Genomic DNA, 26,436 nt, shown 5'->3' with positions numbered 1-26,436 from the left:
CCATTCGCACTCCTCTGTAGTGCCTTGCAGTGGAGGCGAGCAGTTGTCCTACAGGTGCGTATGCCAATCCAGTAGGATGTCTCGATGGTGCGCTGTAACCTTTTGGAGGATCTGGAGGACCCATGCCAAATATTTTCACTGCATGGAGGAATGGGCCAAAATACCAGCAACAGTGTGTGAAAACCTTGTGAAGACTTACAGAAAACGTTTGACCTCTGTCATTACCAACAAAGGGTATATAACAAAGTATTGAGATAAACTTTTGTTATTGACCAAATACTTATTTTCCACCATAATTTGCAAATAAATTCATTAAAAATCCTACAATGTGATTTTCTGGATTTTTTTTCTCATTTTGTCTGTCATAGTTGAAGTGTACCTATAATGAAAATTACAGGCCTCTCTCATCTTTTTAAGTGGGAGAACGTGCACAATTGGTGGCTGACTAAATACTTTTTTGCCCCACTGTAGTCACTTTAATAACTGTACATATTACCTCAACTAACCGGTGCCCCCGCACCTTGACTCTGTACCAGTATCACCCTGTATATATTCTCGCTATTGTTATTTTACTGCTGCTCTTTAATTACTTGTTACTTTTTTTTCTTATTCTTATCTGTATTTTTTAAAACTGCATTGTTGGTTAGGTACGTATGTAAGCATTTCACTGTAAGGTCTACTACACCTGAGGTATTCGGCGCATGTGACTAATAAGATTTGATTTGACATGAAGTCATAGAGACACACGTACTGGACATTCTCTGCCTGCTGCCTGTCCTTTCCCCCAACAATAACACATTTATCCTAACTAGATGATGTAGTTCTMGCCAAGGCCAAAGCAGCAGACCTCCTGGTCAACCCCCTGGACCCTCGCAACGCTGACACACTCCGAGTCAAGATAGCTGACCTGGGCAACGCCTGCTGGGTGGTAAGTTGTGTGTGTGTGTACGCACACACGCACGCGGAGGTATATGAGTGTGTTTATAGGGTTCTCAAACCCTTTCTCAAACCCTTTTCCTGGAGAGCTACCCTCCTGTAGGTTTTCATTCCAGCCCAGTTGTAACTAAGCTGGTTCAGCTTTTCAACCAGCTAATTATTAGAATCAGGTGTGCTTGATTAGGGTTGGAGTGAAAACCTACTGGACGGTAGTTCTCCAGGAACAGTTGGAGATCCTTGGTGCACAGTATGTGTACGGGTGTTTTGCAATAGACACAGATGCATAATATACAGTACAGTATAGTTTATCCATCTCCTCTCTCTCCCCTCTCTCTCTCTTTCTCTCGCTCCTCTCTCTCCTCTCTTTCTCCTTCCTCCTCTCTCTTTATCCTCTCTCTCTCCTCTCTCTTCCTCACTGTCTCTCAGCACAAGCACTTCACAGAGGATATTCAAACCAGACAGTACCGCTCCATAGAGGTCCTGATAGGAGCTGGGTACAGCACTCCTGCTGACATCTGGAGCACCGCCTGCATGGTGAGCACACAAACACACACACTCACACACATGCCTGTGCACACACACACAAACATACATCAGTACTGACTGATGACGCTATCCGGTCTGTGTCCTGCAGGCATTTGAGCTGGCTACAGGAGACTACCTGTTTGAGCCCCACTCTGGGGAGGACTACTCCAGGGATGAGGGTGAGTCTATACACATTGTTCTCCTAATAGACCAGCCTCATACTAAACACAATAGTACATGTTTATCTATGTAGTGATGTAGAAATAGCTGTTTAATATGTGTTGTTAATGTGTTTAGACTGAGTAATCATGTAGTTACAACTGTTGTAGCACTGTCATGTGAGATTTGTTCAACTGAATTAGATGATAGGTTATATATAGTAATACACTGTCGTAGCAGTAGATATTATGAAAGCTTGATTGTAAATTGTTTTATTACAATGGGCCCAAATCATGGAATTAAGATGTCCAGCAGATTCTAGTATAGTCCCTTCTTGTTTATCTGCTATTATCTATTTATCTATCCTCACATTCTATACCTGACTCAACATCTTTACCTGACATAACTCATCCAATCCCCACATCAAAACCTTGTCGCACCCTATCCCCATATTCACATCCACACCTTCTCGCTCCCTAAACTCTGTCTATCCCCATATTCACATCCACACCTTCTCGCTGCCTAAACTCTGTCTATCCCCATATTCACATCCACACCTTCTCGCTCCCTAAACTCTGTCTATCCCCATATTCACATCCACACCTTCTCGCTCCCTAAACTCTCCCTATCCCCATATTCACATCCACACCTTCTCGCGCCTAAACTCTTCTATCCCCATATTCACATCACCACCTTCTCGCTGCCTAAACTCTGTCTATCCCCATATTCACATCCACACTTCTCGCTCCCTAAAACTCTCACCTATCCCCCCTTTCACATCCACACCTTCTCCTGCCTAAACTCTCCCATATCCCCTTCACATCCACACCTTCTCGACTGCCTAAACTCTCCCTATCCCCATATTCACATCCACACCTCCTCGCTCCCAAATCTCATCCCTATCCCCATATTACACATCCACACCTTCTCGCTGCCCCTACCAAACTCTCCCTATCCCCGATATTTCACATCCACACCTTCTCCTCCCTAAACTCTCCCTATCCCATATTCACATCCACACTTCTCACTCCCTAATACTCTGTCTATCCCCCATTCACTCCACCACTTCTCCACTCCCTAAACTACCTGTCTATCCCCATATTCACATCCACACCTTTCCTCCCTAACAACTCTCCCTATCCCCATATTCACATCCACACCTTCTCACTGCCTAAACTCTCCCTATCCCCATATTCACATCCACACCTTCTCGCTCCCTAAACTCTCCCTATCCCCATATTCACATCCCAATTCAAATGTTATTTGTCACATGCGCCGAATACAACAGGTGAAATGCTTACTTACAAGCCCTTAACCAACAATGTAGTTTTAATAAAAATAAGTGTTCAATAAAATAATAGTCCAGGTAGCCATTTGATTCGCTGTTCAGGAGTCTTATGGCTTGGGGGTAGAAGCTGTTAAGAAGCCATTTGGACCAAGACTTGGCGCTCCGATACCGCTTGCCGTGCGGTAGCAGAGAGAACAGTTTATGACCAGGGTGGCTGGAGTCTGACAATTTTTAGGGCCTTCCTCTGACACTGCCTGGTATAGAGGTCCTGGATGGCAGGAAACTTGGCCCCAGTGATGTATTGGGCCGTACGCAATACCCKCTGTAGTGTCTTAAGGTTGGAGGCCGAGCAGTTGCCATACCAGGCAGTGATGCAACCAGTCAGGAGGCTCTCGAAGGTGCAGCTGTAGAAACTTTTGAGGATCTGAGGACCCATGCCAAATCCTTTCAGTCTCCTGAAGGGGAATAAGCTTTGTCGTGCCCTCTTCACGACTGTCTTTGTGTGTTTGGACCATGATAGTTTGTTGGTGATATGGACACCAAGGAACTTGAAGCTCTCAACCTGCTCCACTGCAGCCCCGTCGAGGAGAATGGGGGCATGCTCGGYCCTCCTTTTCCTGTAGTCCACAATCATCTCCTTTATCTTGATCACATTGAGGGTAATGTTGTTATCCTGGCACCACACGGCCAGGTCTCTGTCCTCCTCCCTATAGGCTGTCTCATCGTTGTCGGTGATCAGGCCTACCACTGTTGTGTTGTCGGCAAACTTAATGATGGTGTTGGAGTCATTCCTGGCCATGCAGTCATGGGTGAACAAGGAGTACAGGAGGGGACTGAGTATGCACCCCTGAGGGGCCCCTGTGTTGAGGATCAGCGTGGCAAATGTGTTGTTACCTACCCTTACCACTTGGGGTCGGCCGGTCAGGAAGTCTCGGATCCAGTTGCAGATGGAGGTATTGTAACAGGGTCCTTAGCTTAGTGATGCGCTTTGAGGGCACTATGGTGTTGAACACTGAGCTGTAGTCAATGAATAGCATGCTTACGTAGGTGTTCCTTTTGTCCAGGTGGGAAAGGGAAGTGTGGAGTGCAATAGCGATTGCATCATCTGTGGATCTGTTGGGGCGGTATGCAAAATTGAGTGGGTCTAGGGCTTCTGGGGTAATGGTTTGATGTGAGTCATGACCAGCCTTTCAAAGCACTTCATGGCTACAGATGTGAGTGCTATGAGTATTTACTCATTTAGGCAGGTTACCTTAGTGTTCTTGGGCACAGGTTGAAAATGTCAGTGAAGACACTTGCCAGCTGATCAGCGAATGCTCGGAGTACACATCCTGGTAATCCGTCTGGCCCTGCAGCCTTGTGAATGTTGACCTGTTTAAAGGTCTTACTCACATCGGCTACGGAGAGCGTGATCATACAGTCGTCCGGAACAGCTGATGCTCTCATGTATGCTTCAGTGTTGCTTGCCTCGAAGTGAGTCTAGAAGTTATTTAGCTCATCTGGTAGGCGCGTGTTACTGGGCAGCTCGCGGCTATGCTTCCCTTTGTATTCTGTAATAGTTTGCAAGTTCTGCCACATCCGATGGGTGTCGGAGCCRGTGTAGTACGATTCAATCTTAGTCCTGTATTGAAGCGTTGCCTGTTTGATGGTTTGTCGGAGGCCATAGCGGGATTTCTTATAAGCTTCCGGGTTAAAGTCCTGCTCCTTGAAAGCGGCAGCTCTAACCTTTAGCTCAGTGCAGATGTTAACTGTAATCCATGTCTTCTGGTTGGGGTATGTACGTACAGTCACTGTGGGGACGACGTCATCAGTGCACTTATTGATGAAGCCAGTGACTGATGTGGTGTACTCCTCAATGCCATCTGAAGAATCCCGGAACATATTCCTGTCTGTGCTAGCAAAACAGTCCTGTAGCTTAGCATCTGCGTCATCTGACCACTTCTGTTTTKAGCAAGTCACTGGTTCTTCCTGCTTTAGTTTTTGCTTGTAAGCAGGAATCGGGAGGATAGAATTATGGTCAGATTTGCCAAATGGAGCGTGAGGGAGAGCTTTGTTTGCATCTGTGTGTCGATTAAAGGTTGTCTAGAGTTTTTTTTTCCCACTCTGGTTGCACATTTAACATTMTGGTAGAAATGAGGTAAAACGGATTTAAGTTTCCCTGCAWTAAAGTCCCGGCCACTWGGAGCACCGCCTCTGAACGAGCGTTTTCCTATTTTCTTATGGCCTTATACAGCTCATTGAGTGTGGTCTTAGTGCCAGCATCGGTTTGTGGTGGTAAATAGACAGCTATGAAAAATATAGACGAAAACTCTCTTGGTAAATGGTGTGGTCTACRACTTATCATGAGATACTCTACCTCAGGCGAGCAGAACCTTGAGACTTCGTTAATATTAGATTTCGTGCACCAGCTGTTGTTTACAAATATACACAGACCACCACGCCTTGTCTTAGCGGAGGCAGCTGTTCTATCTTGCCGATGCCGCAAAAACCCCGCCAGCTCTATGTTATCCATGTCGTCGTTCAGCCACGACTCGGTGAAACATAAGATATTACAGTTTTTAATGTCCCGTTGGTAGGATATTTGTGTAATCCAGTGATTGTATGTTGRCTAATAGGACTGATGGTAGAGGCAGATTACCCATTCGCCGTCGGAACTTTACAAGGCACCCCGGCCTACGTCCTCGATATCTCTGTCTCTTCTTCATGCGAATGACGGGGATTTGGGCCTTGTCGGGTGTCTGGAGTAAATCCTTCGTGTCCAACTCGTTATAGAATAAATATTTGTYCAGTACGAGGTGGATAATCGCTGTCCTGATATCCAGAAGCTCTTTTCGCTCATAAGAGACGGTGGCAGAAACATTATGTACTAAATAAGTTACAAATAACGCGAAAAAACACACACAATAGCACAATTGGTTAGGAGTTCATAAAATTTGCAGCCATCTCCTCCGGCGCCATTGTTAAAACCTTCACATCCACAYCTTCTCGCTCCCTAAACCCCATCTATTCTGGCTCATGTCTGAATCCCCACCCGCCCCATAGCTCCACCATCCTGTCCATCCCTGAGTCTAGTCCAGTTGACCTCCTGCACCRTGTCACATCAACCCTCCTGTTGATCTGATGTCCAGACACCCACATTTCACCCCATACATATTTCACCATACTATCAATATAAATGGCAAGTAGTAAATATGTATAAACAGATACTGCCATGATATCTTCATTGATGACAATGAGAGCCACTGAATTGTATTCAGTTAGAATCAGACCATTATTTGGTGATGAGTCTCTCAGATTGAAAGATAATAGATGCATGTTTCTCTACTCCAAACCCACTGCACTCTCTACTCCATCTCACCACCTCTGGTGTGGGGTCACTAACACTGAGCTCTCTGTCTCTTTTTCACTTCCCTCTTTCCTTTTCCTCTTACCTCTCGATTCCTTGCTTGTCCTCCTTTCTTCTCTTTTTTCTCCCATTCCCTCCTCCGATTCCTTGTCCTCCTTTTTCTCTCCTTTATATTTTCTCCCTCTACTCCTACTTTTCTTATTCCTCCCTGTTCCCTCTCTCCTTTTCCTCCTTTCCCTGTTCCTCTTCCTCCTTTCTTCCTCTCTCCTCTTCCTTCTCCTCCTCCTCCTCCTCATTTTCCTCTTCCTCCTTTCTCCCTCTCTCCTCTGTAGACCATATAGCCCACATCATTGAGCTGCTGGGCATTATTCCACGGCACTTTGCACTCTCCGGAAAATATTCCCGGGAGTTCTTCAACCGAAGAGGTAGCACTGGGTGAAAGTGGTGGTGGGACGGAGACACACAGACGCCTGAGCCCACACACTGACTCAGACAGTCAGATGGACATACAGGAATAMAAATAGAGTGGTATGGGAATGATATAAGAAGTCCAAAAGCAATAAGGGGTTTTTCAGCAAATTGCCTGGCATTCCAATACACCATTGTTGTGAACAGTTGTTAAAGATAGAAAGGACATAGAGGGAATAGTACTGTATGTAATTCACACACACTATCAAACCAGTTTAGGCATAGTCCTCTCCACTAACTTCTTGAGAGACTTCTGTCCCATCAGTCAGTCTGTCTGTCAGTCAGTGTGGTGTYTCCAGGCAGCAGTGTCCGTCCATCCCTTCAGCGTGTGTGTATGTTTGTGATGTAATGCTGTGCCGTGCCTGTTCTTTGGTGGTGTGGCCTGTGGTGGCCGGGGTTCAGATCACATCGCTCTGATCATGGAGCTATTGGGGAAGGTTCCACGCAAAGTGGTCACCGCCGGGAAGTACAGCCGAGAGTTTTTCTCCAAGAAAGGTAACGTCAYGATGAGTCACTACCCCAATGAGGCAATRACAGGAACAGTATATCTCTAAATATTAGTACATGTACATACACGGTTTACACCATTGTTACACTTGTAACAAAGCTTGTAGTCTGCACAYAGGTGGTTGGTGGCACCTTAATTGGGGAGAACAGGCTCGTGGTAACGATCTGAGCAGAATCAGTGGAATGGTATCAAATACATCAAACACATTATTTCCAGGTATTTGATCCCTTTCCATTTGCTCCGTTCTGGACGTTATTATGAACCGTTCTCTTCTCAGCAGCCTCCACTGAGTCTGCAGTAGTGTACAGTAGTATTTGTGGTGTGTGTCCACCTAGAAATACATACAAGCCCTTAGAAATTGTGCCTAACGTTACACTTAGAAAAAAGGGTTCCAAAAGGGTTCTTCGACTGTCTCCATAGGAGAACGCTTTTTGTTTCCAAGGAGAACCCCTTTGGGTTCCATGTAGACCCCTGTGTGGAAAGGGTTCTACATGAAACCCAAAAGGGTTCTACTTGGAACCAAAAAGGATTCTCCTATGGGGACAGTCGAAGAACCWATTTAAGTTCTAGATAGCACTTTTTTTGTAAGAGTGTAGTTTAAAATGTGAGTTCTCAAGATTTAGATTTAGTTATCTAGCTAGTTACACCAGTAATACAATAGTCATGTTCCCAGCCACTTGACTGAGTTCTGAGTACTATCCTCCCTGAGTCTACGGCCTGTCTGCCAGTCTATGTGTGTTACCGCYGTGTCTCTCTCTGCCGGTCTCTGCTCCTGGTAAGTGGTGTGTCTGTAGAAACCAACTAGCTCTCACAGTCTCACGTCAAAATTAGACGTTCATCCATGTTTCTCAAATGTCAAACATTTGAAGTTGTTCCAAATGTCAAATTTCAAAGTGTTTAAGGTTAAGTTTAGGCATTAACTCTGAATTTTTAAGGTTAGGTATTAACTCCGAATGGTTAAGGTAAGCGTTAAGGTTTGGGATAGGCTTAAAACAAAAATAAAAAAACAACTGGATGGATTCGAACATGCAACCTTTGGCACCAAAGGCAGATGCTTACGCCCATCCTCGTCCACAACGCCGTAGCAAAACTGAACCCTACTTGAAGGTAACAGTGCTCACTGTTGCCCCTAGTGGCTGGCTTCCACATCTCCCGATGTCCTCAGACATGGATGGATGTTGAATACTGACTTGTATCACGGGTGACCTGGCTGGTAGAAACAGCATGCTACCCTGCTCTACCCTGCTTCTCTCATGTTCTAATCATGGGGCTCTTAATATTCTGATTGATGCTCTCTCTCTCTCCCTCAAATGTCTTGTCGGTTGTAAATTATGTCTTAATTCACTCCTTTTATCTCTCTATGGTGTTCATGTGTTCTGACTGACTCCCAGTCAGACACTGCTCCAGGCTCTTGATTTGCCTTTCTTGGGCTGTCTCTCAATAGTCAGAAGCTYGTTTCCTTTCCTTCATCTACACTGTAAATAATTATAAATAGTAAGGTCAGTGAAAGCAATTTGCCTTGCTTCCACCCATTCAGTGTTGATGAAAGCAAAGACACATAGAAAGGATGCCACTACGAAGTATTGAGATGCGGCCCGAGTTCTACTCTCTTCTGTCTCTCTCTTTTTTAAATTCTCTCTCTTTGTATTGCGCTCTCACACTCTTTCTCATTGTAAGTCTTTACATAGCATCGCACTGTAACTTATTACTCTTCATTTCTTTCTCTCACTCCCTCCCCCATCCCTTTCTCTACTTCCCATAGGTGAACTGAGGCACATCACCAAGCTGAAGCCCTGGTCTCTGTTTGATGTGTTGGTGGAGAAGTACGGCTGGGCACCAGAGGACGCCGGCCACTTCACCCACTTCCTGCTGCCCATGCTGGAGATGGTCCCAGAGAAGAGGGCGTCAGCCGGGGACTGCCTCAGCCACCCCTGGCTCAACTCGTAGCGACACCAACCCCCCCTCTAGTGGCAGCCTCCACAACCTGCTCAAAGCCAGGCCCTCGAGGCTGGAGAGAGAGAGGGAGGGTGTGGGGGGGTACAGGGGGTTCCCTTTTCTCGGTCCCTCCCTGCCTTGTCCTGAGCCCGCCACACACATACACATAGACATACACACATGCAACAGACGCCCACAGAGCCTCAGCAGAAACCACAAAGCTGTCAAAGACCAGACCGAGAGAGGCTGCTCCCTCTGCTGTCCTCCCCATAGGTCCCATACAACCCCTCGCAGGAAGAATAGAGGGCCCCAGGAAGGGAGTTGGATGGAGTCAAACTCCCACAGTTCTAAACAGGCAGGACAGAGCTCCGGATAAGCAGAGAACCCATTCTCTGCTTATGGGTTCTCTGCTTATGGGTTCTCTGCTACACAACATGAGCAGCCATGGTCAGGACTATGTCTCCTACTTAGAAAGACCAATTCAGTCTAAACAGAGACTAAGCCACCCATATGAATGGGTTCTCTGCAATATCCCAGCCAGTTTTCTCCTGTCCAGTCTTCTCCTGTCTTATCCGGAGCATAATGGGTTTCCCATTAGAAGTCAATAAGAACCTCTGTCAGAATGCTGACTGTGTGATTGCTCCATCTGCCTGACCTTACAGCAGCACAGCCCAAACTTGCTGAGGCAGAAGTGTGTTTATGTGTGTTTGTGTATATATGTGAGTGTTTGTTATTAGTGTGTGTCTACACTGCCCAGTCTGTAGGTGTGTGAACGTCCCTCTCCTACAAAGGAGAAGCCACAACACTTCCAGATTAGGAGTTGCCCTTTTACCCTACTCTTCCTCTCCTCATCTCTCTCCAGCCCCTGCCCCACTCCCTCTCTCTGTAGGGGTACCTCAGGCCCCTGCTCCCCCTCCATGCCCAGGACTGAAACAGTGTCACTGAACTGTTTACAGCCCCCCCCCCCCAAGCTTCAGTCCCCTCCCCACCCAGCCACCAACACTGAGCTGCATGCCAGTCCCGGCCACTGCAGAGACACGGAGGGCAGCCAGCCCACCAGGGGTCTCCAGAACTGAACCGCTGCCACACAGACAGACAAACAGGGCACGGAACAAACAAAGATCCTAAAAGACTGATGATCGATGAACCGGACTGCTTCTTCTGTAAAGAGTTTCTCTGTCGTGAAAAAGAGTGAAATGCATGAAGGCTGATTGATTGACAGGACGGGATGATGATGATGGACAGGTGTTACTTAGTTGTGCGTTGGTTCATTTGTTTTTTATCAATGTTTTTGTTTTCTTCTCCTGTGTTTTATTTTGAAGCCACTTGCGCTAACCTTTTTGGTGCCTCGTGTGAGGATAGCAAAGTTCCTCATGTTCACTTTTTCAAATCCTTCCTCCCTTTAACCGTTGACATTCCTGATCCAGTCACACCATTCCTCTCTTCCTCTTTATCCCAAAAACAAGAACAATCGTTGAGTCCCTGTGGCGTGGCAGCTTTACCAGATCTGATTATCCCCCTTATTACCTACAGACGAAACTCTCCATCTTTGATCCTGAGCTTCTCCAGAAGGGGTTCGTCAAATGGAGGTTGCACTTGTCTTTGTAGGATGTCGTTCAGGGATTTACCTTCACATTTGACCTTTTAGTCATTTAGCAGACGCTCTTATCCAGAGCGACTTACAGTAGTGAGTGCATACATTTTACTTATTCGTACTGGTCCCCTGTGGGAATCAAACCCACAACCCTGGCGTTGCAAGCACCATGCTCTACCAACTGAGCCACCTTTGTACATAACTCTAAGATCCGGCTCCGGAGAGACGACCGACTGACAGATTTGAAACAATGCACGCATCATTCCTAAAAGAGGCTGTCACGGACACTGGCCCAGAGCAGACAGTGGCGAGAGGCTGAACCACTCTGGAGGCCACTAAGTGGAATGTGAAACTGCACCACTTTGTGGTTGATGAGGGTACTGCATTGATGCACTGCAGCATCTCTGTGCCAATGCTCCATACGTTCCACTCCACTGCTCTCTCACACTCATCACAATTAAGAGTCCAGTTGCCTATTTTTCGCAATAAAATAAAAATAAGTATGTAAAGGGTGAGATATTTTTTTAACTATTTAATTTAATGTAAAAAAAGAAGCAAATTTCTCTGTGACAGTGACTGAATCTCGTCCTATTGAGGTGATTGTGTTGGTTTGTTTAGAGATGTTTTTAATTTCTTTTGTAATTATTACTGTCACTATTATTCTGATTAGTTATTTTCTACTCAGTTGTTACCTCTTCCTCCCCTACTATATGGACAACGCTGCTCTGATTGGACTTGTGACAGTGAAGAAAAGAARAAAAAAAAAGWTTTTTTTTTTTGGTCACCAAAAGCTCCTGATCTCTCTCTCAGCCATGCTGACTGTTCTTCCTGACAGAATTGCGTCTCTTGTCTGTGTTTTTCATTGACAGATTTAATAAAATTGTAAATTAATGGAGTCCTCTGGCTTGTGGTCTTTGACAGTTTAGAGCAGTTCTCACTAAATACTAGTAATATCCTAACTCATTTAAAAAGTAGTTATCCTCAAGACACAAGGAAAAGAGAGAAAAGCAAAGTTTTTGATGCATTATTTAATGATCTAACCAGTATATGCATATAAAATATTTCACTAGCGAGTGTAAAAAGACTGGTGGTGGTCATACAGAATGGTGGTCAGTTGACTTGACACACCTTACTATATTCTAAAAGGAAGCCATCAGACAAACGCATTACCTTGTCCTAACAATACCCTGAGATTGCTAGAATGGTATACTAAGGATTGTCACTAATTCAGATATGTTAACTCACTTCTATTTTATTCAATGAAAAAATTGTCTGTAGTGCGCACAAAATTATTATTTTTTTTACACGGAAATCACATGGGCATTTAAGTATAAATGATGACTTACAATTAATCTGACCAGCATGTAAGGTAAGGAACAGTTTACCAGGGTAGTAATTAAGATGTTTGGATACCTTAAATCAAGCAATGATTCACATTTCACAGGTAAAAAGTACACACTACAAGGTATATTCAGTCAGTCACTAATGTAGCATGCGGAGGGCCAGGATTTTTTACAGACCATGTGACCAGGAAATACTCTGGGCCCTAAATATGAGATATCCATGGCTGTGTTTGAGAGCATCAATTCTGCTGACTGACCAACAAATCACCTTGCATCATACATATGATTTGTAGATACGTCAGTCTGCTCAGTCGGTGATGCTCTCAAACACAGCCTATTTCTGTGTTGCTCAGATGTAGTGGTATGTGGGTAAGGGGAGTCAGAGGAGGGAGGCAGCGTTCTTGAGCAGCAGAGGCTTGGCCAGCTCCAGTATGTCCAGGTTAGGGTCCAGAGACCTCCCCAGCCCCTCCAGCACCATGATGGCAAACACAATGGACGCAAAGTTACTCTCCAACTTCACCTGATTGAGGAGCAAACAAACCACAAGGTCAACAGCAGTCTTGGTAACAGAAGTCAATGTGAGATATCTAGCCATGACTATTGATATTACAGAAAAGGTTGGTGGTTTTGAAACTAGACTGTCACTCCAGGACTGGTTTTATTTACCTTGTGGGTGATGAGCAATCCAAAGACTCTGGATAGCAAATCAGTTACTTGGACCTTCCCCAGTGAGAGAGTGTTGCTGAGGGCATGGTCCACCAGCTCTGCCATCTCCTTCTTGAACCGTGGCACGTCCTGGCACTCGTTGGTCCTGGCATGGTTCAGGATCAGCTCTGCCACCTGTTCCCCCTAAACATAACAGCTATGGATGTTAGAAGCTCATGACATCATTGGATACCCCATCACAATACTCAAGGCAAGTGAGAAGCCTCATAAACCCTCTTTGGCCTACTCTGGAGCTTCTAGGGGAAGTTCTAAATTCATGTTTGTGTGTGGTGCGTCTCTCACCCGTCGTTGCACCACGGCGGTGAACACGGCTCTGAAGTTCCTACGATCTCTGTCGTTGAGCTGTGCCACAATGCCAGCGTCCAGCAGCACCAGCTGCAGAGGGGCCGGGGCCGGCCTCATGCTCACCACCACTGTGTCGCACAGGTCCGTCAGGGTGACCCTTTCCTGGGGGTCGTTGTCCCCTCCACCCCCACTACGTTGGACCAGGATGTTACCCGGGTGCAGGTCCGCATGCACAAAGTTATCCACAAACACCTATACAAACAGGAGGATACGGAGCTGGTAAGCTTGATTCAATGTTAAGAAAGAAGAAGGTATATGAAGGATTTCAAATATGTATTTCCAGTTGCAAATGTCACAATGAGGGACATGCTTAGGCCCTCTCACCATCTTGAGAAGTGTCTCCACTCCCATCCTGGCAATTCTCTGTTTCACCTTTAGAGGGACCTCAGGTCTCAGGTAGTTGGAGATGGGCTCACTCTCCTGAAACAGTAAACAGGTTACTTATTCAATAGCGATGGTTAAGTTGTCACTTTCGACTAATATCATTCATTTGATTCAGTAATGCCCAGAGCAAGCAGTACCCACTACTGGCAAACGATGAACTGAAAACTTACACAGAAAACTCGTTCACTATAGGGGGCTTATTGGAGCTGACATTTGTGACTGAGACTTGTAAAAGTGTGCTTTAAACAACTGGCATTTGTGCCTGCTAGACATACAAATAAAATGATTTATTTGCGCCCGCAACTTGACTAGATTGTGAATGACTCATGACGGAATGCAATTGCTTGACTGGCGTGAGAGTGATAAGCACAATATCGCTTGAACTGTAGCAGCCCCCCCAAACAATTAGTTCTCGAGTTCAAGTTTGTTGAGCAGAGACGGTGTATGTTTTGGTTCTACAACGCTGTGTCCATCACAATCCATAATCAATCAATTGCATTCATTCTAGCACCATGTGATCAACAATCAGTTGTAAGCATGTCTTCATTCTCTATGATGCCTGCAGCATGATCTATTTTTCTACGTGCACATATGATAGACAGTTGTTGGTCAGAGCACGTCGTCTGGAGCCGCTGAGCCGGTGGAGCGTGTATTAATCCTGCTGTAGGACGCAGGCCAAAACGTGACACTTGACTCAGTAAAAAGAGTCGTTCAAAAAGAACTAATCGTTTGAACTGCGCATCACTATTATTCAACCTTTCCCATAGATGTTTTACTGGTGTTGTGTCATTACTTTCTTCTATTCATATTTGGCATTGTGGTGAAGGTGCCGTCTCAACTCACCTCAAAGGTTTCCACTAAAATGGACCTGGTGACAAATGGTCGAAGAGGAGTTGGGAACTTGACAAAATCAACATCCTTGAAATTCTCCCGGAATCTTTCGATGTTATTGGCTTCAAACCGCAGGTCAATCTGCAATAAAACAGGATATTCAATCCCTAAAAACTGCCATTGAAATAGATAAAACCTACAGCTATTCAATTGGCACTCAAAGTGTGTGTGTACTGGAGTTGTCTACCTGTTTGGTCATGAGCACCTCAAACTCCTCCACTATCTCAGGCAGGCTGAGCCATTTGAATCCAGGCAGACAGTTGATGAGCCAGCTGCCTGCCCTCATCAGTAGCATGTCAATCTCTACCTGTCTCCTGATCCCTGGATGAAGCACCTGGACAGAGAGAAGAGGAGGAGATGAAGAAAGAGGAGGGCATTTATTGCATGTTTCCTAACAAAATCATGTCCCATATATAATAAGTAAATTTGAGTACAGATATGCAGTTATTGGCACCTCATAACATTTAACGAATTCCCTGCCTGTGACTTTTAGCACACCATCTCAATGTCACAGCCCTCTCTCAGGGACACAAACTCTGTAACTTTCAAACTCCTGCAGTAGGCTCCCCTTCCACTCTAGAGCCTAGGCTATGGGTAGTAAACTGGCATTCCATGTCAATTCAGAAACCCCCCCCAATCTGAGATTGTGCTGAAATTGTTTCTGTAGTTAGAAACAGATAAGATTAGCATTCCTGAAACATTATTTTGTTTAGTTGTAATTTGATCTCTGAGAAATTAAGCTAATTGATTGCATCCAAATGATCTCTTAAATTATTTGGATTCACATAATATTCAAATATAGTACCCAAAATCTGATTTGAACCAACATTTTTTCCTACCTGAGTAAGACCTGAGGAATCCAATAAAATGGCCATACAAAAAGCCATACAGTATCAGTTCTCTATATCTGACAAGTAATATGGAGCTGCGGCTTGGAGTATTGCTTTTTCATCCTATGTAATGTATTCCCTGTGAATCTAGTGTTGTTTTTTCCCCCTGTTCAATTAACCATTGCATTCGCTTGCATTAACCATAAATGAGTGTGAAAGTACCAGGTTTTGCCCACTAGATGCCGCGGTCGCTGCTATTGCCATAGCTTTATCAATGTTGCTGGTCTCTTGTGTTTAAATAACATAATAAATAACATTTTATTTGCAACTTTAGTTAGAAAACCAATAGCTTTTGCTCATGACAAAAATAAATTGTGTGGTCATCCTCAAGTCAGTCCTCCATGAAAGCAATTGCTTGACATCATGGGAAAATCAAAAGAAATCAGCCAAGACCTCAGAAAAAAATGGAGACCTCCACAAGTCTGGTTCATCCTTGGGAGCAATTTCCAAATGCCTGAAGGTACCACGTTCATTTTTACAAACAATAGTACTCAAGTATAAACACCATGGGACCACGCAGCCGTCATACCGCTCAGGAAGGATACGCGTTCGGTCTCCTAGAGATGAACGTACTTTGGTGCGAAAAGTGCAAATCAATCCCAGAACAACAGAAAAGGACCTTGTGAAGATGCTGGAGGAAACAGGTACAAAATTATCTATATCCACAGTAAAACGAGTCATATATCGACATAACCTGAAAGGCCGCTCAGCAAGGAAGAAGCCACTGCTCCAAAACCGCCATAAAAAAAGCCAAACTACGGTTTGCAACTGCACATGGGGACAAAGATTAAATTTTTGGGAGAAATGTCCTCTGATCTGATGAAACAAAAAAATAATTGTTTGGCCATAATGACCATCGTTATGTTTGGAGGAAAAAGGGGGAGGCTTGCAAGCCGAAGAACAACATTCCAACCGTAAAACACGGGGTGGCAGCATCATGTTGTGGGGGTGCTTTGCTGCAGGAGGGACTGGTGCACTTCAGAAAATAGATGGCATCATGAGGCAGGAAGATTATGTGGATACATTGAAGCAACATCTCAAGACATCAGTCAGGAAGTTAAAGCTTGGTCGCAAATGGGACTTCCAAATGGACAATGACCCCAAGCATACTTCCAAAGTTGTGGCAAAATGGCTTAAGGACAACAAAGTCAATGTATTGGAGTGGCAATCACAAAGCCCTGACATTAATCCTATAGAAAATTTGTGGGCAGAACTGAAAAAGCGTGTGCGAGCAAGGAGGCCTACAAACCTGACTCAGTTACACCAGCTCTGTCAGGAGGAATGGGCCAAAACTCACCCAACTTATTGTGGGAAGCTTGTGGAAGGCTAGCCGAAATGTTTGACCCAAGTTAAACAATTTAAAGGCAATGCTACCGAATACTAATTGAGTGTATGTAAACTTCTGACCCACTGGGAATGTGATGAAATAAATAAAAGCTGAAATATATAATTCTCTACTATTATTCCTACATTTCACATTCTTAAAATAAAGTGGTGATCCTAACTGACCTAAGGGAATTTTTACAAGGATTAAATGTCAGGAATTGTGAAAAACTGAGTTTAAATGTATTTGGCTAAGCTGTATGTAAACTTCCAACTGTATACTACTTGTCAGATATAGATAACTGATACTGTATACTGGTGGTTGGGGTTGGGTGTGGGGGGGTCTGTGGGTGGCATTCCATTGGATTCTTCATTTCTTACTCATTGTTAGGAACAATATTGTCCAAATTGGATGTTAGGTACTATATTTACAATTATATGAATCCAATAAATTAAAATAGCCAATTTGGGTGCAATCAATTAGATCCAATGATATTTCAACAAAATATTGTTTCAGGAATGCTAATCTTTTCTGTTTCTAACGACAGAAGCAATGGCACAAGTAACCTACATATCATTACATACACACAAACTATCTTGGTCAAATAGGGGAGAGTGGCATTGTGCCATGAGGTGTTGCTTTATCTGTTTTGTTAAACCAGGTTTGCTGTTCATTTGAGCAATATGAGATGGAAGGGAGTTTCATGCAATAATGGCTCTATATAATACTGTACACTTTCTTGAATTTGTTCTGGATTTGGGGACTGAAAAGACACCTGGTGGCATGTCTGGTTGGGTAAGTGTGTGTGTCAGAGCTGTGTGTAAGTTGACTATGCAAACAATTTGGAATTTGCAACACGTTTCTTAAAAAAGGAAGTGATCTTGAGGCGTCATTACAAGTCATTACAAGGCTTCGATCCCAGGCTATGTCACAACCGGCCGTGACCGTGAGTCCCATAAGGCAGCGCACAATTGGCCCAGCGTCGTCCGGGTTAGGGGAGGATTTGGCCGGGGGTACTTTACTTGGCTCTAGCAACTCCTTGTGGTGGGCCGGGCGCCTGGAGGCTGACTTCGGTCGTCAGTTGAACAGTGTTTCCACCGACACATTGGTGCAGCTGGCTTCCGGGTTAAGCGGGCGGGTGTTAAGAAGCGCGGTTTGGCGGATCATGTTTCGGAGGACACATGACTCGACCTTCGCCTCTCCCGAGCCCGTTGGGGAATTGCAGCGATGAGACAGGATCGGAATTAGATTGCAAAGGAATATCACAAAATTGGGGAGAATAAGGGGGTAAAAAAAAGAAGTGATGCAGTCAGCCTCTCCTCAACACAAATGTTGTATGCTGCCTTTATGTATAGCTGTATTGTAATATGTGCAAAGAGCATACAGTGCATTCGGAAAGCAGGCCCCTTGAATTTTTCCACATYGTTAAATTACAGCCTTATTCTAAAATGGATTACATTTATTTTTTCCTCATCAATCTACACACAATACCCCATAATGACAAAGCGAAAACAGGTTTTTAGAATTTTTGCACATGTAAAAAAATTAACACAGAAATACCTTATTTACGCCTCCCGGGTGGCGCAGTGGTCTAGGGCACTGCATCGCAGTGCTAGCTGTGCCACCAGAGACTCTGGGTTCAAGCCCAGGCTCTGTCGCAGCCGGCCGCGACCAGGAGGTCCATGGGGCGACGCACAATTGGCCTAGCGTCGTCCGGGTAAGGGAGGGTTTGGCCGGTAGGGATATCCTTGTCTCATCGCGCTCCAGCGACTCCTGTGGCGGGCCGGGCGCAGTGCACGCTTACCAGGTCGCTAGGTGTACGGCGTTTCCTCCGACACATTGGTGCGGCTGGCTTCCGGGTTGGATGCGAGCTGTGTTAAGAAGCAGTGCGGCTTGATTGGGTTGTGTTTCGGAGGACGCATGGCTCTCGACCTTCGTCTCTCCCGAGCCCGTACGGGAGTTGTAGCGATGAGACAAGACAGTAACTACTAATAATTGGATACCACGAAATTGGGGAGCAAAAGAGGGTTAAAAAATATWATAATAATAATAAAAATTTAAAATAAATACCTTATTTACAAAAGTATTCAGACCCTTTGCTATGAGACTCAAAATGGAGCTCAGGTGCATCCTGTTTCCATTTATCATCATTGAGATGTTTCTATAACTTGATTGGAGTCCACCAATTCAATTGATTGGACATGATTTGGAAAGGCACACACCTGTCTATAGTTGACAGCACATGTCGGAGCAAAAACCAAGCCATGAGGTCGAAGAAATTGTCCGTAGAGCTCCGAGACAGGATTGTGTCGAGGTGTAACAGTATAACTTTAGACCGTCCCCTCGCCCCGACACGGGCGCGAACCAGGGACCCTCTGCACACATCGACAACAGTCACCCACGAAGCATCGTTACCCATCGCTCCACAAAGGCCGCGGCCCTTGCAGAGCAAGGGGAAACCCTACTTAAGTCTCAGAGCAAGTGACGTAACTGATTGAAATGCTAGTAGCGCGTACCCGCTAACTAGCTAGCCATTTCACATCCGTTACACTCACCCCCTTTCAACCTCTCCTTTTCCCAGCAACCAGTGATCCGGGTCAACAGCATCAATGTAACGTATAACTTTAGCACGTCCCCTCGCCCCGACACGGGCGCAAACCAGGGACCCTCTGCACACATCAACAACGGTCCCCCCACGAAGCATCGTTACCCATCGCTCCACAAAGGCCGCGGCCCTTGCAGAGCAGGGGAAACCCTACTTAAGTCTCAGAGCAAGTGACGTAACTGATTGAAATGCTAGTAGCGCGTACCCGCTAACTAGCTAGCCATTTCACATCCGTTACAGAGGCACAGATCTGGGGGTACCAAAAAAATGTCTGCAGCATTATAGGTCCCCAAGAACACAGTGGTCTCAATCATTCTTAAATGGAATGTTTGGAACCACCAAGACTCTTCCTAGAGGTGTCCGCCCGGCCAAACTGAGCAATCGGGGCAGAAGGGCCTTGGTCAGGGAGGTGACCAAGAACCTGATGGTCACTGACAGAGCTCCAGAGTTCCTCTGTGGAGATGGGAGAACCTTCCAGAAGAACAACATTATCTGAAACACTCCACCAATCAGGCCTTTATGGTAGAGTGGCCAGACGGAAGCACATGACAGCCCGCTTAGAGTTTGCCAATAGGCAMCTAAARGACTYTCAGACCATGAGAAACAAGATTCTCTCGTCTGATGAAACCAAGATTGAACTCTTTGGCCTGAATATGTCTGGAGGTAACCTGGCACCATCCCTACGGTGAAGCATGGTGGTGGCAGCATCATGCTGTGTGGATATCTTTCAGCAGCAGTGACTGGGAGACTTGTCCGTATCGAGGGAAAGATGAACGGAGCAAAGTACAGAGAGATCCTTGATGAAAACCTGCTTAAGAGCGCTCAGGACCTCAGACTGGGGCGAAGGTTCACCTTCCAACAGGACAACGACCCTAAGCACACAGCCAAGACAACACAGGAGTGGCTTCGGGACAAGTCTCTGAATGTCCTCGAGTGGCCCAGCCAGAGCTCAGACTTAAACCCAATCGAACATGTCTGGAGAGACCTGAAAATAGCTGTGCAGCAACGCTCCCCATCCAACCTGACAGCGCTTGAGGAGAACAATGGGAGAAACCCCCCAAATACAGGTGTGCCAAGCTTGTAGCGTCGTACCCAAGACTCAAGACTTTAATCGCTGCCAAAGGTGCTTCAACAAAGTACTGAGTAAAGTGTCTGAATACGTATGCAAATGTGATTTCAGTTTTTTATTTTTAATACATTTGCAAACATTTCTAAAAACCTATTTTTGCTTTGTCATTTTGGGGTATTGTGTGTAGACTGATAAATGTGAAAAAAGCAATGGAATCAATTTTAGAATAAGGCTGTAACGTAACGAAATGTGGAAAAAGTCAAGGGGTCTGAATACTTCCGAATGCACTGCATAGATTTCCATTCAGTCCTTCCCTTGTTAATAGCCTTGTTGCTCTACTTGTGCTGTCAGTTATCCATGTACATTCCCATTATGTCAATACAGTCCTCTGTTTGGAACACTTTGGAGGTTGCCTCGTCTCTCTACCAGGAGATAGTTGTCAATAAGCCACAGACCAGCTTATTCTGGAGGCTCCTCCCTCAAAAAAATGCTTTCCCTCATGTTGACTGATACCCACCTTAATAGCTACAGGAATCAGATGCTCTTTCTCTGTACCGTCCCCATTAGGGGCATCTGTGTAGCTCCTCTCCCTGGTTTCATGATGGCCATCGTCCTCCTCATCCTCTTTCTCCTTCCACAGCCCCCTAAGGGTCCCCAGGACACCCTTTAGTCCCAGGATCTCCCAGGCCTCCAGCATATCCTCTCTCTCCATTTCCTCCACCAGGGCCTGGAAGGCTGTGTCCTCCACGCTGTCCACCCTGGCCCATCCCCGGTACACTTGAGCCACGCATCCTGACCCCACAGGCTCCCTGCCCTCAAACACAAACAGCCTCCTCCAGCCCTCCCCGAATGCCCGGCGCAGACACTGCTTGGTGTGGGCCCAGGAGTGGGGACGCACACGCACGTGCAGCCTGGAAAAACATTCGCAGAAGTCCTGGGAGAAGATGTCCCTGCGTGTGCTGGCCCACTGGCCCAGCTTAATGAAGGCAGGACCAGAGGTCTCAGTGACCCACAGCAGGGCATCCAGCCAGCGAGAGGCCCAGTAAGAGGAGAAGACAGTCAGAGGATAGAGCAACAGGAGCGGGCCGAACTTCAGGAGTAACACCAGGGCGCGCAGGCTGAGGCGCAGGAAGAACACCAGCTTGTGCACCTGGACTTTGGCTACAGACTTCCTGTCTGTAGTCTGGGGTGCCAGGGAGGCCTCTTGGCATCTTGCCATACAGGATGTGGCATTCACTGCTCCCCAGCACAGCAGGGTGACTTTTGGCATCTGGGTTAAAATCTGGCCTCTTTTGACAAGACATGTTCTGGTGCTAGGTATGAGTCGGACTCTTACAGAACTTCCAACTCTATGGACGGTGTACCTTAGGTTTAAGAGGAAGCTTCTGGCACTCAATGCAGCCATAACTATGATGATAATATCGCTAACACTTAACTTAAAAAGTAGATTTGAAAAAGTCTAAAATTATAGATAAAACATTGTCCGCAAGTTTTCACAATAATGACTAAACATAGCTATTACGGTTTGGAAGTTATCCACATTACGGCTTCAAATGCTTTCAGATATTGATAATTGGCTTCCAATCATTGCCCCTTAGAACTGCTTGCTCACAATTCCACAGATGCGTCAAAGCTGAGGACAGACATAGCCCACCTATGTCCTCTGAAAATATGTCCCACTGCAAATCAAGAAGAATTCCAAGTAAGTTCAACTAGCTAGTATCAAAGGCCTGCAAGGTATATTTTGACATTAATTTAAGGGGCTACAGTCGTTAAGCCTGGGCTATATAGCTGAACTGTGATACAGAGGCTTGCTTAGCTACGTTAGCTAGTTATTAGTAATATGACTAGTCTATTGCCATGTAAACACATATTACCTCAAAATGAGTACGTGACCAATCAAACCGTCATGTCCTTTCTTCAGTCAACATGCAGCACGCTCAACCCTAGCTAATATATTATTAAATCATTCAATAGAAGATATCAACCTCAACTAGCATGTATTTTCATTGTAAACATAATTGCAAAACAACCGGTAACTTCCGGGTGTTTACGTCACTTTACAGGGGTGTAATCATTAATCCAAATAGTTGCAAAAGTTTTATTTTGCAACAGTAACTAGCGTTTCTATTGGATAGGTTCATCAAACAGGGCGGGACCTAGCCGGATCTGTCCAATAGAAACGCTAGTTTTCGTTGCATGTTTGCAACTGTTTGGCGTAATGATTACACCCCAGATGCCGACGTCTTAAAGCTATAGGCACCTAATAACAAACCGGCCACATCCATATAATAATATAATGGGTTGGGGAAAAATCCTCGTGAGGTAATATGCTCCCGACATGATCAAGTTATTTCAATACATTAAGCTTAGTAGATACGTTTAAAAAAAACTTTTGATAAAATATATATGTTTTGTGCAGGAATTCACACATTCACTGTGCAGATGTTGGGTTGTCCAAAAGAGGGAGACAGAGGAGAAGGTGAGATACAGACAATGGTTTCAGTCCTTAGAATAGCTGTCCAAGTGTTTGCATTATCGTTAGATCAATTATTTAATTGAACATGTTGTCATCGATAGGGCTTCATCTATCTAAAACTGATAGTATCATTCCTAGTCATGGTGCGTGTCTCTGGACAGAGGTCCTCCACATCCCAGCTGTTGAGTAGAGAGGACAAGGAAACGGGGATCTAGCCACACAAAAGTTAGGAGAAATGCCAAACAGATGTTATTGCCACCATCCTGTCCCCTCAGCCATTGATGGGGAAATACAGGCTTTTCAAATCTCTCCTGCACTTCAAAGGGAGAGGTCAGACCTTGGCCCTGAAGGTCACAGAGTTTGTTTCTCTGGTTCTATGCCATGTTGGAGTCACTGATATTTGTGAAGGGTAGCCTAGGAAAGGGTAAGGTAGTCTAGTTCAACTCATTGAACTCTCTCAGTGAGAACCCAGGGAGACTATAACCACACCAGTGGAGGCTGCTGAGGGGGGGATGGAATAGAGTGAATGGAATGGTATCAACCACATGGAAACTGCATCTTTGATGTGTTTGATTTCATTCCATTGACTCCATTCGAGCAATTATTGGGAGCTGTCTTCCCCTCAGCAGCCTCTGCTGAACCAAACAAGTAGTTATGTTTTACTGATACAATAAAAATACACTCCTATGCCTTTGTTAGCCTTAGATGTCATCAAAATGTCAGACTCACATCTAACTTATATTTTCACTCAATCTGTCACTCTTTTTTTTCTGAGACAGTGGGAGTCTCACGTGTCAGTCATCTAGTGAGGGAACTATACATCTTTAAAACCATTAATTCACCTGTAATTACTGAATTACTGGAAGTCAACCAAACCATTGCCATCCCATGTTAGGGCAGAGGAACAACAGGCCATCTGTAGCTACCAAAACACATTGCATTAAACACATGTTGTTGCTCTGGTTTTATTGGGTGGTTTGTGGACTGGTCACTGGTCAGTAAATAAAAGCTACTATCCGAGATAAAGACAGTGGAGTGCAGGAAAGCCAGGCCCCCACTGTCCCCTCAGAGAGAGGAAKAGAGGCCCTTCAGAGCTTTTAATTGGCTCCCGGAGGAGGCCCTTATTTATGTTTTCAGTTATTCTCAGTTTTGCCCCTTCCTGCTCCATTCCTCTTTTGAGCACTACACTCCGTTTCCCTGGAAACCAGGGCTTCATTCTCCCAGCCAGCTGCAGATTAGTTCAGCGGTGGGGGGGTTGGGGGTATGGGTTGAGCTGATGATGGAAATGGAGAGGAGGAGGGAGGGAGGTACTATAGGGAGGGAGGGAGAGAGGGAGGGGGCAATGAGAGGAGGGGTGGGAAAGTTTGAGAGAGAGAGAGGCAACATCATTGAAAGAGAAGATAGTCCGAGTGAGTGTTTGAGAGAGAATAACTGAAAACATTTTGGCTGAAAGGGGAGGGACTGCCTAGTCCTTTTTCAAACAAGTTTGTGGAGAAACTTGGAGAAGCTCTTTGGCTGCTTGGAAAGAAGAGGCAAGGTGCTATGCTAAGTGAGAGAGCAGCTTGGAGGCAGGGGTAGGGGTGTAAAACCGAAGGAGAAAGGGGATAAAGGACATTTTGATCTAAAGGAAATCATGCGAATGAATGCTGCCTCATCCAGTGTCAGATTTCACAAAATGAGAAACCAGTGCAAGAGCACTTCTACAGGGCTCATCCAGCTGAGAAAGGTATGGCAAAATAAGCCTTTAAACAGTGTGTGTTAACTGTGTGTGAATGTGTTTTGGTTTGAGGGGGATTTCCTTTTGTACTTTCTGTGAATCTTTTTTTTTACTATGGGACTGAAACAGTAACATGCATATTTAATGTGTATTTATTGTAAGTTTGACTGTTTTGTATATGTTGAACTCCACACACTATGCACAGGTATAGTATCTTTGTGTCAGTTGTATGCTTACACATCAAAACAAATCAGAAAAATTTGCTAAACATTTTCATGGGATTAGTAACAGAATAAAATAAAATAACAATAACGATACTATACAAGGAGTACCGGTACTGAGTCAATGTGCTGGGGGTACGAGGTAGTAGAGGTAATTGAGGTAATATTATGTACATGTAGGTGGGGGTAAAAGTGACTAGGCAATCAGAGATAGATAAGAAACAGAGTAGCAGCAGATGTGCTGTGTGTGTTGTGTGTGTTGTGTGTGTGTGTGTGTGCTGTGTGTGTGTGTGTGTGTGTGTGTGTTGTGTGTGTGTGTGTGTGTGTGTGTGTGTGTGTGTGTGTGTGTGTGTTGTGTGTGTGTGTGTGTGTGTGTGTGTGTGTGTGTGTGTGGTGTGGTTTGTGTGTGTGTCGTCAATATGCAGAGTTCAGTGAGTGTGCATAGAGTCGGTGCAAGAGAGTCAATGCAAATAAAAAGGGGGTTCATGCAGATGTGGGTGTGTGCAATGCATGCTTGTGTGTTTTCACATGTGCTTTTGTATATGTTTGTAGAGTACTTTGATAGCGGTCATTTCCATGTAAAAGTCCCCTTGAGCACCAACATGTAAAGTTCATATGAGCATGTCAAATGAAAGCTGTGTCTAATTTTTATTTTTTTAAATTATTAAGGCATATATAAAAATATATATAAAATGTTCCATCCTAGAAATGAAGAATAAGCAAGGGCGTTGATTTCTTGTCAAACAGATGAAAAGGGGGTCTTAGAAAACATCTTCCAGAAAAACCAATCATCAAGTTTGGACAGCACAGTACAGTACAGTACAATACAGTACAGCTACCTGCCCCAATGCATAGGGCCAACTGTAAAGTTTGGTAGAGGAGGAATGATGGTCTGGGGCTGTTTCTCATGGTTCGGCTTAGGCACCTTAGTTCCGGTGAAGGGAAATTTTAACACTACAGTATGCAATGACATTCTAGACGATTCTGTGCTTCCAACTTTGTGTCAACAGTTTGGGGAAGGCCCTTTCCTATTTCAGCATGACAATGCCCCCGTGCACAAAGCGAGGTCCATACAGAAATGGTTTGTCGAGATCGGTGTGGAAGAACTTGACTGGCCTGCACAGAGCCCTGTCCTCAACTCCATCAAAAACCTTTGGGTTGAATTGGAACGCAGACTGTGAGCCAGGCCTAATCGCCCAACGTCAGTGCCTGACCTTTACCTCAATCATGACTAGGTCGGTTAGTGGAAATAAAAGTATAGGGTTTGTCGCTGGCAATACATTACATATATAAAGAAAAGTAGACGAAAAACATCTTGGTTTGAAAGATGTACGAGATACATAGAAAGCTCTGTGTGATGTCATGTCGTACAGTTTACCAGGAACCTCTCCAGAGTTTTTACAGGACATACCTTTAAAAGATAGCTATCAATCATCATCTTAAATTCTATTAGGTTTTGACCTCCCCCAGGTCCTCACTAATTCCTACTGCGCAATGTTCCATATGCTTTTCTATGTTCCTTCATAAACAACAGGATTTTTGTGGGACATTGACAGCTGGAGTTCCATCAGACATCTCATGAGTCTTCCCATTGGGCACAGAAGACAATTCAACGTCTAGTTTACGTTGGTTCAACCAGTGTGTGCCCAGTGGGTTGCTCTTTTGTGGTGATGATAGCTACTT

The 26,436-nt window shown here is 45.0% G+C and overlaps 3 protein-coding genes across 5 annotated transcripts in view; 2 read left to right on the top strand and 1 right to left on the bottom strand.

Moving 5' to 3' along the window:
- The window catches only part of LOC111972073 (SRSF protein kinase 2-like), a 91,168-nt gene extending 79,514 nt beyond the window's left edge, over nt 1-11,654 (top strand). For 2 of the 3 annotated variants that reach the window (XM_023998912.2, XM_023998914.2), the window contains 5 exons: nt 813-928; nt 1,363-1,470; nt 1,571-1,640; nt 6,587-6,679; nt 8,993-11,654. In XM_023998912.2, the coding sequence (XP_023854680.1) occupies nt 813-928; nt 1,363-1,470; nt 1,571-1,640; nt 6,587-6,679; nt 8,993-9,177 (572 nt within the window). In that variant the 3' untranslated portion in view covers nt 9,178-11,654. Of the gene's footprint in view, nt 1-812; nt 929-1,362; nt 1,471-1,570; nt 1,641-6,586; nt 6,680-7,124; nt 7,218-8,992 lie in introns of all 3 variants that reach the window. The other variant, XM_023998913.3, reaches the window with a different exon arrangement.
- A 337-nt stretch (nt 11,655-11,991) lies between these two features.
- adck2 (aarF domain containing kinase 2) lies at nt 11,992-22,384 on the bottom strand. Its single transcript, XM_023998910.2, has 8 exons — nt 22,214-22,384; nt 20,854-22,015; nt 14,636-14,782; nt 14,401-14,529; nt 13,498-13,593; nt 13,111-13,365; nt 12,769-12,951; nt 11,992-12,622 (listed from the first exon to the last, which is right to left on the bottom strand). Exons 2-8 carry the CDS (start codon nt 21,739-21,741, stop codon nt 12,482-12,484), a joined length of 1,839 nt encoding a protein of 612 aa, XP_023854678.1. The 5' UTR covers nt 21,742-22,015; nt 22,214-22,384; the 3' UTR covers nt 11,992-12,481.
- Nucleotides 22,385-24,181: 1,797 nt separating this feature from the next.
- Nucleotides 24,182-26,436, top strand: part of LOC111972070 (DENN domain-containing protein 2A) — a 65,537-nt gene continuing 63,282 nt past the window's right edge. The window contains 1 exon segment of the mRNA XM_023998911.2: nt 24,182-24,541. The gene's annotated coding sequence lies outside the window, so the exon portion shown is untranslated.

The sequence above is a fragment of the Salvelinus sp. IW2-2015 genome, linkage group LG13, assembly GCF_002910315.2.
Source record: "Salvelinus sp. IW2-2015 linkage group LG13, ASM291031v2, whole genome shotgun sequence".
Taxonomy (NCBI): Eukaryota; Metazoa; Chordata; class Actinopteri; order Salmoniformes; family Salmonidae; genus Salvelinus; species Salvelinus sp. IW2-2015.
This window is presented reverse-complemented; position numbering and strand designations above follow the sequence as displayed.